The 18,425-nt window shown below is 38.6% G+C and overlaps 1 protein-coding gene across 2 annotated transcripts in view; it reads left to right on the plus strand.

Moving 5' to 3' along the window:
* The first annotated feature begins 10,464 nt into the window (after nt 1-10,464).
* Nucleotides 10,465-18,425, plus strand: part of tafa5 (TAFA chemokine like family member 5) — a 143,019-nt gene continuing 135,058 nt past the window's right edge. The window contains exons 1-2 of one of the 2 annotated variants that reach the window (XM_017494916.3): nt 10,465-10,900; nt 11,162-11,381. In XM_017494916.3, coding sequence (XP_017350405.1) covers nt 11,267-11,381 — 115 coding nt within the window. In that variant the 5' untranslated portion in view covers nt 10,465-10,900; nt 11,162-11,266. Of the gene's footprint in view, nt 11,382-18,425 lie in introns of both variants that reach the window. The other variant, XM_053688329.1, reaches the window with a different exon arrangement.

The following is an 18,425-nucleotide window of genomic DNA, read 5'->3' on the forward strand; positions in this document are numbered from 1 at the left end:
ATGGTTAATAATTAGTCTTGGTTTAAAGTTACCTCATTAACACAGTTGAGATTGTTAAATCTAAAGAAAACTTTGAAAGCTTTGAAAGGGTTTTTTGGTTGTCCCCTCAAGAGCCAATCTTAAAGGTTCTACGTATGTATAACCCTACAACAGAGTGTTTCCCTATCAAGGGTTCCAAGCAGAAGCCTTTGTAGAAACTAAAAACCCTTGATTGTCCAATAGACCCATAAAGAACCCTTTAAGAACTTAAATAGCGTTTTTTACTTGGAACTTGGATACTTGGAAGAAAAATCTGCCTGTGAATTTGCTTTCAAGTGGCCCCAGAACATTTATACAAAACTTATGTGTATAATGCCATTATGTATTATGACATAGGGGGACACTACTGCACAGTTTCTCCTCTGCAGGACTTGACAAAGGCTTCCCCTATGAGTCACCTTTTTTATGTAACAGCAAGCAAATAAAGCAAACAAATGAATAATAATGTATGCTAAAAATAAAACAGCTCATTTTTTTAGAGCAATCAATCAAAGGCTCAGAATTATATTTCATCAGACAGCCCTGGTGCTCCCAATTCAGAATGCTCCTACATTAGCAAAAAAATTCAGAAACACCAACAAATAGTGCTTGAGGGAACAATATACAGTGTGTGTCTGGGTAGTGTCTACAGTACAATACATGTCTCACAGATTGAAGTATTGAAGGTGAGGTATTACAAATGTAGCCTAAAGATAATGTTAACTATAATAAAAGAAAGAACCATCGCACCACCGCAAACTCCATAGACAGTTATCTGAGGATCGATCCTGGGACCCACTGTTTGGGCATTGTGGCCCACTCAGAGGAAAATGGAGCAGCCCACTCGGAAAATTCCTAAAATTCCCAATGGCAAGTCTACCCAAAGTGCAAACTGCAAACTGTTTAAACACTGCAGGTTACAAACTATCCAAACATTCATGCAGTCCTTAAAATCTCTTTCCAGTTGCAACTACTCCTGACTGGTAGTGCTCTTTGAAAGTACTCCTGCTTTAGTGCTAGACAGCATGAAAAGGCTGACAGTTGTATTCTTAGCTTCAGTAAACACTAAATGAACTAACTAGTTTTTAATCAATTTCTTATTAAAAGAAGCAAAACATTATAAACAGCAATTGCATACACATATCGAACAGCAATGCATTTTGTGAAACTAGCATTTCGGTGACCTGTTGTGTTTAGTGAGTGCTACAGTATGTTATATAGCTTCTGAATTTTCTTGATGTTAGCTTGAGTCATTGAAATTTGAAATGAAGTGAAATTGATGGATTAAATATTCTAGGTGATATACAGTGATACGAGTAACACTAATATATGCAACAGACCCCAGAGTTCTCTCTCTCTCTCTCTCTCTCTCTCTCTCTCTCTCTCTCTCTCTCTCTCTATCAAATGCTCTCAATGTTGTTCTCTTTTTTTTTTGTTTTTGTTTTTTTGATAATAGCAGAACATTTCGGCCCATATCAGGGACCATGCTTTCATGTCAATAATGTTTCTCCATTAGAGCTGGAAATAACACTATTATATTATATCAGAGCATATCTGTCAGACCTGCAGGAACAGCTCTCTGGCTGCTGAAGTAAATCTATATAAGCTTATACAAGAAAAGACACCATCACGTTATTTACTTGCATTTGTTTTTTTGGCCCATGCTCCCTAACTCTATCTAAAAGTGTCTGGCTTTGCAAAGACTTTTTATATTTTGCCCAAGGAGAAAGTAAATGTGGGCTTATTTGTTAGTTTGATGGACAGACATGTCTTTCTCTTGCACTGTTATGAAAGATCCAGGGCCATACGCTTGAGCTCCTTGAGGCAACATTTGACATTCAATCTAGACATGATCAGCAAAATGGTACCAACAAAATGAATGCAGCATATGACCTGTTCAATGTGTCTGGGCTGGGCCACTTAGTTCCATTGAAAGGAAATTTTAATGCAACAGCATACAAAAACATCCTATACAATTGTCTGCTTCCAACTTTGTGGCAACAGTTTAGGGAAGATGTGAGGGTGAGGTGCCCATATACTTTTGGACATATAAAGTATGTTTCTTATCTTTGTATTATAGCAGTGGTAGCTCAGAGGTTAAGGCAATACACTACAGGTGGATAGGGTAATATTTTGATAAGAGATATCACAATTAATGCTTGCTTGTTGATTGCTGATATTTTTACAAGTATTTTTGTATTCTGTCTGACGTTTTTAATCAAAAGAGGCCTCATTTCACTTAAATAAATATGCATACATTTGCATTTTTGGGTGTTAGGATTAAAATGTTTATTTCATTTTGTGAAGAGGCTTTCAAGAAAAAGCCTTCTACAAAACAGTTTGTTGGAATATAGCTGTTAATTGTTTACAATATTATAAAATCTAACATCAATTCAACAATTGTCAACATGTTGAGAAATCACTTTGTAATATCTAAAGGTTTTTCTGTGCTAGTGGCTGGAAGTTTAAATACCAGACATGACAGAGGAAACAAACAAACAAACAAACAAACAACAACAACAACATAAAAGTGTGACCCTCACCTACTGACCTCGGACTGGATTCTGTTTAACTTATAACTAGTTGCAACCGTCTTATCACTCAATTAACATCTTACTCAGGAATAACCCGGAGTTATATACACCTATACCTACAATTGCTTTGTTATTGTTTGAAATCATTTGTTGTCGAAGCACTGCATAATACTGACACCTTTTAATACTTTTACCTTAAGGTTTTAAGTATCTCTTCAGCATAATTCAGCCTCTGTTCCACATGATATGAGTACTGTAGCTTTACTTTGTGCAAAAAGAAATAAATAAGTGACACAGCAAAAACACAAAGAGAAAGAAAGACATAGTGAGCAGAGACAAAAAGTGGCACTGGAGAAGTTCAAAGTCAAATCCCAACACCAATCAAGAGGAGGGAGTTGGCACAGAAAAGATTAAAGGCAGAGTGAAGAGAAAGGTCAATGTTGAGATGATCACAAAGCGCCACATCAAGAGAGGCTCCCCACTAAGTATAGCATTGCCTAGCACTACCACTGAGCATCAGAGTGCTACATGCACACCTCTTCTCTCTCTCTATCTCACACACACACACCCACACACACACATACACACCCGAGAACAGCAACTAAATTCTATACCACACATTCACATTAATACATAAATTACAGTAGGTGTGGAAATAACAGATAGAATATCAATTTGATTTTGTGTAGGAGCAACAAGGTATTGAATTTGGTTTCACTCCAGATCTCTATAGATCAAGATTTGTTTGTATCAGTTTGTATCTGTTAGAAACTTTAGGGGTATCAGTTAGGATGCAGAGAATTGCTAATGTTAGTATACTGGGACTATGCATCATTATCATCATCGTCATTATATAGAGAGAGATTCAATCTCATACCGCAGATTTTCCAAGACGCGTCATGTGACGTCATCACAAAGTGCATTCAGCCAAAGCTCTCTTCGATTCACGTGTCGAACAACTAAAAGTTCTCATTTACCAGTAAACATCGTTGTGAAAGACCATGCAAGACAATTTCATGTAATTGCAATTTCGCCAATTTAACTAGTTTTCCGCAAAAAAAGCACAAAAACATTCCACAAGTTGCATCGCAAATTTTTGAACAAATTCACAGCAGAATCAAACATTTTTACATTTACATTTACATTTATTCACTTAGCAGACGCTTTTATCCAAAGCGACTTACAAATGAGAAAGATACAAGCAAAAAAGCATTTTTGGCCGCAACAATCACAAACTAACTCCTGTACGGACTGAAAGGCCTCATTGGTGAACTGGCATGTAAATACTGTATAATGACTGTGTTCTGAAATAAAGTGTGTGTTCTTTCCTACACTATATATTGCTTTATTGATTATTGCTATATAAGTCTTTTTTAACGTAGAGGTCATATGTACAAAATTTTATATCCATGTATTGTCTTGTCAGGCTTTGACGGTATGTCTATTGATATGATTTCTTCCCTAAATAAATAAAAAGTCCTTATTTTTCTTGTTGATTGTGATTAATTAGAATATATCCTAATCACCCAGTAGTGTTTGGGAACCCGGAATAACCAGTCATAAATTCTCCTCCTCTAAATGCTCTCTGCTACCTTTGCCTTGACCATACCCTCTATTCTTTATTCCCACATCCTTCTTTTTTATAAATCTTATTATTCTTCATTACACTTAGTGCATTTATCCTTATTCTTGTGTCTTATCCTTTCCTTGCATGAGTAGAAACATTGTGTATGAGCCATTATTTCACATTCTGTGTAATGCAGTACTTAGGGAGTAGGGAGACATTTCATATTCAGCTCTATGTTGTCTCTGAATTTGTTTGCTCGTGTCTACTGCTTTGATTTGGGTGCAGCCATTTTGTAGCGCTGTCTAAATTTTCAGTGAACAAATTCAATTCCATGCATAGTGGATTATATTATTACCCATAGTGCATTGTAAATCCTGTGCACAACTAATGCACATTGTTTAACAATTAAGTACTGTACCAAAATGCTTAGTGATTTCTTTCAGCTTGAAATTTCCTTGGTAGGATGAATACAGGCCACATCCATAAAATTTTTAAAAAACACGAGGGGCATGCAGTTATAGGAAAATAATCCATGACTAGGTGACGTGATGCAGCCCGGTGCAAAGCGGAGTTGCTGTTACCACAGCAAAGTTGATCCAATAACAGCATGTCTGAATATGTTTTATTGCGCTTATACCACAGCCATGTAAATTACAGTACAGTATAGTGCTGCTGATATATAAAATGAATTAAAACCTTCTGACCAATCACAATGGAAAATTCAACAGTTCTGTATTATTATGACCAGTAATGCCAATAGATACTTGTTAGTTAGTTGAAAATTGTGCTTAATACTCCTACATGTTGCAGTTTCTTGTTGCTAAGCAATATGCAATGTTCAAATTGTAACAGTAGGTCACGACGATGCATATCTGAAGCACTCACTAGTCATTTTTTTCTGAAATTCAGTTCAGTTTCTCCTTTACTGTATCTCCTTTAATGCTCTATGTGGTGGTGGTTGCTCAGTGGTTAAGACTGAGCCCTAACCTTAGGACTTCTGATCAAAAGGTCACGAGTTCAAATCTTAGCACCGCCAAGCTGTATCAAAGAAGGCTGAAACCTTTTTATCTTTTCTTCAAAAAATTCACAAAAATACTCTGCTCTCATGGATATCAAACAATTGAAAACACAACACAGGTTTATCAAAAAATATTTGTTAAATATAGGTGTGCAACAATTATTGGCACCCCTATGAATTCATGTGAGAAAAATATATTTAAAATATATTCTCATGGACATTTTACATTTTTTAGTACACGTGGGTGACTAGGAAAAGGAAATTGTTAAACCATTACTTCCTGTTTGCGGCAAAAGGTTGCTGAGATTCACACAATGGGATGTGGCTATAAGAAAATAGCACAAGCATTTAAAATGCCCATTTCCACCATCAGGGCAATAATTAAGAAGTTCCAGTCAACTGGAAATGTTATGAATCATTGGGCCTGTGTCTATATTGTCTCAACGCACTGTGAAGAGGACGGTTAGAGTGGGCAAAAAATCTCCAAGGATCACAGCTGGAGAATTGCAGAAGTTAGTTGCGTCTTGGGGTCAGAAAGTCTCCAAAACTACAATCTGAAGTCACCTACATCACCACAAGTTGTTTCGAAGGGTTTCAAGAAAAAAGATTCTACTCTGCCAGAAAGCTTCAAATGGGCCGTGGTTGGATCTTCCAGCAGGACAATGATCCAAAACATACATCAAAATCAACACAAAAATGGTTTACTGACCACAAAATCAAGGTCCTGCCATGACCATCCCAGTCCCCTGACCTGAAACCCATCGAAAACCTGTGGAGTGAACTGAAGAGGAGAGTCCACCAGCGTGAATCTTGAAATTTGAAGGATCTGGAGAGATTCTGTATGGAGGAACGGTCTCAGATCCCTTGCCATGTATTCTCCAACCTCATCAGGCATTATAGGACAAGACTCAGAGCTGTTATCTTGGCAAAGGGAGGTGTTTTTTTTTGTGATTTTAACAAAATATCAAAAGATTAAACAATAAAGACAACTTTTCACAGCCCTCTTTGCTCATATTTACCAAGCGTGCCAATATTAGTGAAGGGCACTGTATGTCACTCTGGATAAGGGTGTCTGTCAAATGCTATAAATGAAAAATGTATAGAATAAGTAAGTGATCAATTTCAGACACAGTGATACAATGATTTTGAAAAAGACTGAAAAAGACTGTTTCTCATCTTCTGCATCTGGCTCCAGTGTGATACAGTACTAGAGAATTTGGAGTACATAGACAAGTCTATGTTGTATGTATTAACAGTCCTAACACAAGCAAAACAAGGGTTATACAGGGACTGTTTACAGTATTAACAAGACACAGGTGTGTGTAATAAATGAGCAAGAAGTGCCTTTCTGATAGTGGACTCATGAACAGTGACCTTTACTGATGCAAGAGAGTACTGTAGGTCCTTTGGTGTTGTCCTTGGCTCTTTTGTGACTTCCTAGATGAGTAGTTGTTGTGCTCTTGGAGGAATCTTGGAAGGTCGGCCACTTCGGGGAAGCTGTGCCGAGTCTTTCCATTTGGAGATAATGACTCTCACTGTGGTTCTTTGAAGTCCCAGAGCCTTTTAAATAGCTTTGTAACCCTTCCCAGTCTGATGTATTTCAAATCACCTTCTTCATCATCATTTCTGGAATTTCTTTCAACTTTGGCATAGTGTGTTACCGTGTAAGACCTTTTAACCAACTTCATGCTGTTGAAAAAGTTCTATTTAAGTGTTGATGTGATTGAACAGGATTTGCAGTAATCAGGTCTGGTTGTGTCTAGTCCAGCTAAACCCCATTATGAATGCAGTTTCATAGATTTGGGGAACTACGTGGGCAAATACATTTTCACACAGGCCCAGTTGGTATTGGATAACTTTTTTGCTTCAATAAATAACATTATCATTTAAAAAGTGTTATTTTGTGTTTACTCGGATTGCCTTTGTTTTATCTTAGATTATGTTTTAATTTCTGAAATAATTTAGTATGAGATATATACAGAAATAGAAGCAATCAGCAAATCGGCAAATACCTTTTCAGAGCACTGTATTTCTAGTGGTAGAATTTGCTGATCAATGGTCACTATGCAATTCTAAAGTCACAGAGACACAAAACCATAACAGTTCAAGCTCCATATTTAAAGATTTGCTACTTAAATGCAGGGTCCATGTTTATCATTTTAATTATCATTAAAAACACAGCCACATGTTATCACTTAAGTAACGCAGCAGTGCTTAAGTTACCACGTTATGTTAAGCAGCAGTGCATATAAGAACCTTTTAGCCAGCAGCAATGAGAATGCTACTTACACACTATTACTCTATTTTAGCATTAAAAAAATCAAACTATTAGCTTAATCAAACTATTCAGTCTGTTCTTAAAACCACACATTACTACTACTAATGACTGAGGCACTGGCAGTAGGTTAGTATTTAATCATCGCTCTGTTTTTTTTTTTTTTTTTAAAGATTTATATCTAAAAGTGTTGCTAACTGTAGCAAGGACTGATAGCTAACAATCAATTCTAGCATTAAACAACTAGCTAGTTAGCACTCTACTGATACAGACAGACTGAGATATGGAAATTTTGCACTTTAATGAGTTGTTTTTTTCCCTTAAATATCTATAACTATTAAGTACCTATGTACTCGAAATAACCAAGTATATCAAATGTCACTTTCTAGTTCGGTCATGTATCGATGATGATGGCTTTGATAAACCATTTCATTCCCCCCACTAGTAGTAGCAGGTTAAGATTAATTTAGCACAAATTGTATATGCATTTGGTCCTGTTGGTTCCAGAATCTATAAAATAAAATGTTGTCCACCTTCTTGACACTTTGTTGCTCAGTTAGTCAACAATTCATACTGTGATGAATCCAATATTGTGATTTTAAATGCAATACACATTAAAGTTTGGTACTGTATGCTGAAGTTAGAGTATTTTACAGACAATTACACATTTAGTAACTGTATAAAATACTGCAAGGAATAACAGTGTAATGAGATAATTAGCAATCTGCATAAATCAAAGCATTCAGCTAGGCCTCATAGAGAGCACATTGATAATAAACAAATATAACCTCGAGCCATATGAAATTAACTTTATGCATTATTGCATTACACAATCATCTGATTGGTACATTTGTAACAATCTGCATGCTCAGAGTTCATTCTCTGTGGTAAATGTGATGCAGGTTTGCAGTGAAGAGACATGAATTCTGAGCCATCAAGATGGTGCAATAAACATTTGAAAGTAATAATAATCTGCCTAGTATTTAGGATGTTATTTATAATGCCTGAACGTTATACAGTTGTAAATTCCAGCAAGTTGGACAGAGCTCGTAGTGTGGAGTCGCTAGACATATTCTTTGGAAGATGCTTTTATCCAAAAGTCTAAACTGCTCAGCATTAACAGTCATGTTTGAACTCACAACCATCCAGTTACATGTGGAAAGCCTTAACCACTCAGCTACCACGTGCTACAAGCTTTTTAATCACAGCCTGGCATCCACCTGGTGTGTAACTATTATCCTAACTCTATTTTATTTATACAAAAGAAGATCTGCTTCGCTGCAATGCCATGCTATCAACAGAGTCACATCTCCCTCGGGACTCTATTATACACCAGGACCAAAACATTCATGCTGTCACCGTACTCAGCAAAAAAAAAAAAAAAAGCTCATCTGAAAATACCAAAATCTATTAATACCAATGCCTCAATAAGACTTGCATGCAAAAAGTATTCCAGCAACAATCCATCATCATGAATAAAAGTCTAGTTATGTTTGGGGAAGCACATTATATTATTTCACATAAAATTATCAGGCACTTGTTGTGGAAGAAATTATATTTAAGTCAATCCTACAGCAACACAGTAATGGTTGCCAAGTCTGCCAAGTCAGAGGTCTGTCAAAGGCAAATTTCCATAACCACACACACACACACACACACACACACACACACACACACACACACACACACACACAGCATTGGATATGAGACTCTCTCATGCCCACCTTTAGGGATTTGTTATTGATGCAATGCAAACATATGAAGGGCTCCTGGACAGGATTAATGCAGTGAGTGTGTGCTGTTAGTGCAAGGTGCCAGTAATGTGCCTGGCAAACAGCCGAGCTCTCAAACACACCGTGCACTGGTTTTTCTATTTTAAAACAGGCTTATATTGTTCCTTCTTAAAAAATCTTTCTGGCATTGTTCAGAATATTATGTAACAAAATAACTGAGAACATAAGGGTGATTATATTGTCTGGGAAATAACTTACATTCGAAAAGTCAGCAAAAACTGAGAATGTGTTCAACAGCAGTTGAGGAAAAATGAACAAACGTGAGAGTGTGAATGTTCTTTGGTGCTGTCCACCTGCTGTGGTGCTGAAACTCAGCATCATGTTCAGCCACTCTCCTCAGGCCTCGAAGTCTTGCAGCGTTCTCCTGATAACACAATACTGTTTTTCTTCATGCAGAATACAGGATGGATTACGTATCCATGTAAAAGAATTCCAGTGGGAAATAATGAAAATAACCATCATGCAAGTGCATCAGAAAACATTTGATGTTATCTCTAATTATACTGTCTGTGTGTTTTCATCTTACTACACACCATTATATCTTATAACATGAAGGTTTTTTTGTTTTTTTTGTCATGGTGCTTAATGTTACCACTTTCGACGAATGCTATGGACTCTGAACATATAAGGATTTGATGTGTGGAGAATAAACTGATACATCACCGTCCATTCGTCTCCAAATATTCTGTTTTGCTGCAGAAATAAGAAGCGATTGCGACAGTCAAAGTCTCCAGAAGAACTGTGGCTGCTTCTGCAAGATGCTCAATAAAACTTACAGCCCATTTCTTTATAAAACTGCACTAATTGCACATTTAAAGAAAAAAAAAAAAAAAAAAGCAAAGGGCTCTCACACCAAATACTGACTTTGTTTCATTTACTACAGTTTTACTGCAGAAACATTTAATTTCATTATTTTTGAAGGTATCTTTGCTTTCCAGAATTTATTTGCTTGTGCACTTTTGCACACTACTGAATATTAGGATAAGCTCTGCTACAGTATATTTTCAAGTATCTATTTGGTCGAGTGAATATTTTGCTCAGTCCACATCCAGACCACGGTCCACTAGTTGATTCCTGCTGCTGTAGACTACTGGTGGCACTGACATGCCACTTACCATCGAAACCAAATTTACTTTCGGAACCAGACAGATGCAAAATCCCTAACTAGCGTGTGTGTCTTTTTAAAGTAAATTTAAAAAAGGGTGGGGTCCCGGCGCCTTTATTTGCTGAACACACACACACACACACACACACACACACACACGAAATAATTCAGTGGAATAACGTAGGACGAAACTGCGTCAAACATTTTCTTTACACCAGTGGGAGCCGGAAACGTGGCGGCGGAAGTGAAGTTTTAATAAACTCTCCGTGTGTTCGCGCGCTTTTCTGTCAGTGTGCGCATGAACCGCTGCGCGCGCTACATTCCTGCGTTTTGGACACACACACACACACAAACACACACACACTTTCCCTCTCCTTTAGGAGCTTGAGCATTGCCTTGGCGCATCCCGGCGTGGTGTTTTATTCCGGTCTTATCAGCTCTGGACTCGGTTAATGATTCGCTTTCGGGATTTTTGAGGGTTTTTTTTTTTTTTTTAAACATCCTTGGGGAGGAGACGGGTTTGAGAAATCCGACACCGCCATTTCCTCACAGTCCTCCCGCTCCCTCAGGTGTATTTCCGCCGGCTTTAGGTAACGACGTTGCGGCATCTGATTTCATCTTCACCTCGCAAACATGTTTTGTGGTCTAAACTGGTGTTTAAATTGACCTGGGTTTTATTTCTTTATTTTTTGGGGGGATCACACTCTTTACATCTGTACATTTGAACACTGACACACTTCAGAGACTTTTTCTTTCCCCTTCACCTGAGGAAACCCAAGAGAGGTCTCGTTTTCTCTTGATTCGCCTCATGAACTGAGGTGACGAGTCCATTCCCGCCATGTGTTTCTTAGGAATTACCTGCGGAGAGAGACGCGTCCCCGCAGAGAGGGGGAAAGGCTGGTGAAACATTCATTCTACCGTCTCGTGTTTTGCTGAAGAAAGTCGGCTTCTGGCGGATGGCTGCGGCGCGCAGACACCGGACTGAGCGCGAGGACGCGGTCGCGTGGCCGAGAATGAGCGCGAGCTTCTGGGCTGCGCTGCTGCTCGCGAGCCTGCTGATTGCCTACTGCGGTAAGGTCACACGGGTGCGCGCGCGCGCACGTGTGGTGATCAATATTGGGCATTCTGTGAACAGTTCTCTCTCTCTCTCTCTCTCTCTCTCTCTCTCTCTCTCTCAGTTTATTAGGCTACTAAATTGTAACTACCTTTCCTGGGTCGCCTTTGTACCTTCTGTATGTATCTTTCACCTGGAAATGTGGATATGGTACACCTTTCAAAGCAATTTAATTTAACATACATGAATGTACATGTTTTAAGTCAAAGTTTTATATAAAGTTACACTACATGCACCTTTTTTAGGTAAAAGATTCATAGTAAAGTGTGCAAGCAGTGTACCCTTGAGAGTACCACTCCAGCCACAAGGAGCAGCTCAGTTTTTTTTTTTTGAGAGCCTGTTAATACCATTATTTTATTTTTATTTAATTTTTCCTGGAAAACCCTGAAATTTGTATAGTTTTAGTAAGATCTAGAAATTGGGGGGTGGGGGGTTGGGGGGGGTGAAGAATATATATATATATATATATATATATATATATATATATATATATAATCACTGAGATCACAGAAATGGTAATGGTAATATACATATTATACTCCTATTAATTCCTATTACCCCCAAAGAGCATATCTACATTTATTTATTTATTTTTATCAGGAGAATCACATTCTTGGTGGATTGGTTCTTTGATTGGGGGATTTAACTTAACAGTTCTTTTCAATTTAATCAGCTACCGGTCTCTAAAAATAACATGTTTACTACATTTATAATAGTCCAGTAAAACCTGAGGAGGAATGGGTTGTGTGTGAGTGTGTTTCAGTCATTAGGTAAGGGACTGTTAAAGCCCTTTTGTGATGGTCTTAATGACTTGAATGATAAGGACGTTGGTAAACGTGAGCCTGGGATTCACATCCATGAACAGCTCTAATGTAAGTCATGGAAAATGTTTTGGAACATATTGTACAAACTGAGTGTGAACCCTGCTAACCGTTTTTCTCACACCCACACAGATTTTCATGTGTAGTATAGCAGGAGTGTAAAGACAAAATGATTTGAATTGGAACACGGTCCAACAGTCTCTGATACGACCGCGTCGGTTTACAAGCCTAAATCTGATAAGGAAAAACGGCTAAAACTGACATTGCCATTGAGAAATGATGCACACGACATTTGATGGACAAATTAAAAGTTTGATAATACTTCAGATCCAACAAAAGCTCAGTGGGAAATCCTAACAAAAGCACTTCTATATGCAAAATTTATAGGCAACACTGCCATAAAATACATGAGCATCACAAGCTTTGCTACACACCTATGAAGGTGGCATAGGGTAAAGTTTACCTGCAGCTAAAGATGCTAGCTTTAGCAGTTTCTTTCAGAGCTCTTCACCCAGTTGGCTGCTTTATTCGCAAGGACATGCACGCCTATAGTGTTATAGAAAATGCTGTCACATTTTGAAAGTTTTGAGAAAATTTGCCACATGATGGATATTCTGGAACCCAGTTACACAAGAGTTTAGTGAAAAATCCCAGCAAAAAAAGAGAGAAAGATTTGGGGAGAGAATAGTACACAGAATTAAAGTAGTACAGATCGTTAAGTAGTGCACATTCTCAGACAAAATAAAAACAATGATGAAATATTTTGTATTGTTGTTCCATATAGAGTCAAAACTAGGATCAATGCATTTCCCTTTTCTTTTGAATGAAATTTAACCGAACTGAATCATATAGGATCAGACCCGTATTGAATCATGTCGGATCGGTACTGAAGTATAGTGTATTGAATCGTTACTTGTTTCCTTTTAGTATCGTATAGTACAGGGGTTCCCAAACGTTTCCAGGGCAAGGCCCCCCAAATTACATTAAATTTGACCGAGGCCCCCCTTTTGCAAGATGTCTTTAAAAATACAGACTTCTGAATATATCCCCCTGGCGGACCCCAAGGGGGCTGCGGCCCCCACTTTGAAAACCACTGGTATAGTATACTATGTATTGAGATGCACATTGTGATGATTCACACCCCTAATGTATAGTTTAACACACATAGACAAGGGCACACAGAGAAACTGAACACATGTTCTGTGGTAACCAGCAGATCTGAAAAAAAGTCAGTAGTCATTCATTTTTTAACTCTGAGCTTGGGGGTTCGAATCCCGCCCTCACCCTGTGTGCGTATAGTTTGCATGTTCTCCCTGTGCTTCGGGGGTTTCCTCTGGGTACTCCTGTTTCCTTCTCACAGTCCAGAGATATGCGCTGTACAGTAGGCTGATTGGATTTGCCATGAATTGGTGTGCAATTATGCCGTGCGATGAGTTGGCACCCCGTCCATGGTGTCCCCCGCCTTGTGCCCCGAGTTCTCTGGGATAGGCTCCAGGCTCCCCATTACCCTGTCTAAGATAAGGAAGATGGAAGATGGATAGTTGAGTCATAGTGATATTTGAGATTGAGATATTTGACCATACTTGAGGTCATTTTAACAGCAATGGGTAAATTCGGTTTGCTATCAAAGTCTTTATTTATTTGAAGGTTAAAAATATTTGACAAAGAAAATAGTTTGTTCCAAAAATGTATTTAACATTTTAATCAGCTGGGTGTTCCTGTCAGTAAAATTGTACTTTGAAAGTTACTCTGTAACTCATAGTAGACAGATATTTGAAATTAATGAACGCACACACACACACACACACACACACACACACACACACACCCCCCTTGTGGTACTATGACAGAGGAAATTTCTGGCTAATTTTTGTTAATTTAGGCCTGATTGTGTGGCAGTGTGTCTCAGATTATGTATAATCTATGCTCTTGTTCCCTCTCTTTCTCTCTCTGATTGTTTAGTGCTTTGTATTTCTGCACTTTTTGCCTCTCAGTGGGTGACTGATCCTCCACTTGTGTCCAATCAATGTGTCCGAGCAGTCTGAAGAATACTCGCCTGCTCTGTGTTGGTTTGCCATTCTCTTTTGTTCCTCTGCTTTTTATTTAGAACCTGCTGTGTGTTGCATTTGGAAAAATCAGCTTTCAGAGCACCTCTGTGAGCCACTTCGCTTCTCCAATAGTAATCGTTATGATCTGGGCACTCTGACCATCGCCATCAGTTCTCACCAAATCACTGGGGTGAGAGATCTCACTGCCAGAGCTGTGGATACAGTCATATCCAACAAAAAAGAAGAAGCTTTCGTTACAGTCTTATAATTCATGATATGAGTATAAGGCACACACATATGCACATGCACACATTAGCAGCACGCAAAGGAACAAATATATAAATGAGATCAGCATTTCCAGCTGTGACTAGTATGGTAGCTGGCTCTTGACATTAACATTTTGCTGCATAAATATGCCATCAGCCTAGCATCAGAAAACATTGTGTGCAGGAGACAGGGAGAAAGGAAGAGAGAGTGAGATGACTGACTCAGACTCGAGCGCAAATGAGTGCTAGAGGAAGTTACATCACGCATCTGGTTTGTCTCAGGTATGACTACAGCGGTGATTTTCAGCAATATTTAGTATTTGGTAATTTGGATGCGAGGTGTTAATAAGGAATGGTGTATTGTGTACACTGGCTCCCTCCTCTGGATCCTAACCGCATTTGTTCTGAACCTACATACTGAACACTGTGACCTTCATAAGGAATGAAGAGCAAAAACTTTAGTGATTAAATTTCATAAATATGACAAGTTGCAACTAGGCAGCAATGTATGCCAAAGGTACTTTGGCAGAGGAGTAACAATACAGCAATTACATCATCTATTCTTAATTTAGATGCATATTATGTAGAGATATTGTCTTCAGATTTAAAGTGAAGTCTCACAAGGACACATAATAATCTTCAAGTATCAACACTTGAATATATGGAAATAAATCTGCCTTAACGCCATAGCTGAGGAAATCAAAGTCATTCAGCAACAACTTTTCTTTTTTTTTTTTTTACTTTTTAACACACTGGCATAAGAGAGTGTTTGACAGTTTCTGCTGACTACAGAAAAATGTCATTTAAATGAAGCAAGAGGAGAATAGCTTTATGCATTGGCAAACTTCTGAGATTTGTCTCAAAAGTTTTATCTAGACCTGGGTTTTGATTGCAAAGCAAGTCTCAAATTGCACCCAACATTTCCTGCCAAAGATTTGAAGTGAATTCCAGTTTGAGCATGGATTACAGTTCAGATTACGCTGATAAATTGTCATGGCAACAGACTAATCTACAGTCATTAAGTCCAATCCAAGTGATTTGGAGAACTGGCGTGAGATACATGTAACAATAGTGCTAATTCATTTCCACAAGGATAACATTGGGTTATTTAAAATGTTCCTTTTAATTAGTTTTTTTTCAAAAATGTATTTGATAACAAATACAATTGGCTTATAACGGTTCCTCTAGTCAGTCTGAAATGGTAAACTAATAAAAATACATAAACTACTGAGCAAAGAACGTACAACGTACGCGTCACGACACTGACACGACACCAAGGTCCAGAGTTGAAGTGAACTGAAATGAAACCAGGTGCTGCTACTGATCTCCTGCTCTGTTCAGAGACTGTTACTCATCGTGTGCGTTGTTCCCAAAGGAGGGCATTTGTCTTCTCAGAAGCCCTTGGTAGACAAAGCAGTGAGCTTGTGGGTGTCTGTTTAGTGAGCTTGCATTTTTAATTATGCTATTTTTTTTTGCTAAAACTAGTTCTGCCTTTCTGACTATAGCTAACTTTGGTGGTTATCTAAAGTTCGATGCAAGCTACAGTAGATAACATTAAATATCAAACTTAGGTAAAGGTAAGTAATTTCTGTACTGTACAGGCCATACACGACTTCGAGGGGTATTTTGTGATTGTTGCAGACAAAAATGCTTGATCTTGCTGTGGCTTTTTTAAAAAAAAACCAACAACAAACAACTACTTGAATTGCACCCTGTCCAGGGTGTACCCCGCCTTGTGCCTGATGCTCCCTGGGATAGGCTCCAGGTTCCCCGTGACCCTGAAAAGATTAAGCGGTTGAAGATGGATGGATGGATGGAACTACTTGAATTGGCGCTTTTGCAGTTGCAGGAAATTGATTTACGCAGTCTTTCACATTGACATTGGTTGGTAAATGAAGCCTTTTGTGTGTACTCATGTCCGATGCACGCGACTCGAAGACGGCTTTGTCTGAATGCATGTTGTGGCCCAGATTTTTAGGAAATCTGCGATAATTTTGAAAAATTGCAAGCTCCTTTGAATACTGCGGCATTTGCATTAATGTCTGTGATTGCGAAATCACAAAATCCTGGTGGGACTGTCTGTAACCAGAGGTAAATTACAGTCAATGCTCACTGCTGTAAGTGGACAGAAAACCTGTAACTTGACAGCTAACCAATCTTATGAGGAAAAAATACAACAGATTAATGTTGCGGTATCTGGTTTATAGAGCTAGCTATGCTTTCAGATGTTATGTTATCTATATAATGTCCAGGATTCACTGTGACCACTGGAGCCTCAGATTCCTGTTCTTGGCTGACATCAGTAGAAGCCGATTTGGTTTTAGCCCATCTGTTGTTTATCCTGAGATGCTTTTCTGCTTACCACGGTTGTAAAGAGTGATTACTATAGACTTCCTGTCAGCTCAAACCAGTCTGGTCCTTTAATCTTTCTCATGACCAAGGCATTTTCAACTTCAAACCACCTGCTCACTGGATTATTATTATTTTTTTATTGGTAATGACGGTACTTACAGATTTTCTCTCAGTTGTTTGCTATGCTTCTTGCTATCAGTTGAGAATGCTCAGTCGTTTTTTTTGGTGCATCCTGTGATGTTGTGGCAACAGAACTGATTCAAATTTGGGGTTGTTTTTAATCAGGGTTCCAGCAGAAAAATGAAACCAAATGCTGCAGTCCTAAAAGGCAACCCAGGCATAATGTTGTGTTAACCAAAAAGTTGGGTTAACATAATATGAAATAACCTCGCAAAATGATACAACCACCTCAGTCCAGCAAGCAGGGTTCTGTAAACAGCCTACCGGGTTATAGAGTGAAATAGAGGGATGAAATGAGGAAAAAACAAGAGATGAAATAGACATTGAACGATGACAGACATCTTCTGCCCATCTCCTAATGTGCTCACTCTCGTTCTGGAAAAGAGACACAGAGACACACACACACACACACACACAAAAGCTTCCTCTATGAAAAAAAAATAATGCAGTGTCAGAGGAAAAGACACCACATACGTACACGCACAAACACGCACACACACACCTACTACTTTCTGATCTTTTGATGAAATCGCAATGCAATGTGTGATATTATTTACACAAACAGAATCCATAGCCATAGCCTTTTCCCTGCAAAAAGAACACCTTGCCCGATGTGCTGTGCTCTACAAACATACACACACAAAAACAGCTCTTCTAGCACAGGTCGGTGCACTCCCAGAATCAACAAAAGATTCAAACAGAGAAAAAAGTCTAGCTCAGGGGCAGCATGGTGGAGTGTTTGGGCCAACGTTATTTGGTATTCAAAGCCTGATACACACTTCCCTGCTTCTCTGCTTCTCTTTTTTTTTTTTTGGAGTTCTGACCTAAACCTCGTGTACATGAACACACTGGTAGGTGAGCAGGCATGTATTAAAATATGTTCAAACTGGCCCGAGGGTGCGTAACTCAGGAGAGGCCACGGCACAACTGTCTTCATCAGAGGGGGCCCGAATGTGGATTTGGTCAGTGAGCATGTGATGAGTAGTACTGCGACTGAATATTTCAACAGCTTTGGAGGAACGTACAACATACAACACTTCATAAGGGTTGGATTGTGCGCATCGCAGATGTGCCAAAGACTATGGGTCCATGATTATAGATGTTGAGACTTATAAATGATTAAATAATCGAGAGATACTTTTTAGTATGCACGGGTGCGTGCGTCAGCATAATGTGGAATATGAGTGGAGCTTAGTCTCTTTGAGGTTATCTGAAATCACAGCAACAGCAAAACACACAATCAATTACTGCTGATCTTGCGGAGACGACGAATGCGAATAGGGCTGATGCAGCCAGAGACGAAATGACTGCGAATACTCCAGATTATGTGGCAC

The sequence above is a fragment of the Ictalurus punctatus genome, chromosome 19 (assembly GCF_001660625.3).
Source record: "Ictalurus punctatus breed USDA103 chromosome 19, Coco_2.0, whole genome shotgun sequence".
Classification (NCBI taxonomy): Eukaryota; Metazoa; Chordata; class Actinopteri; order Siluriformes; family Ictaluridae; genus Ictalurus; species Ictalurus punctatus.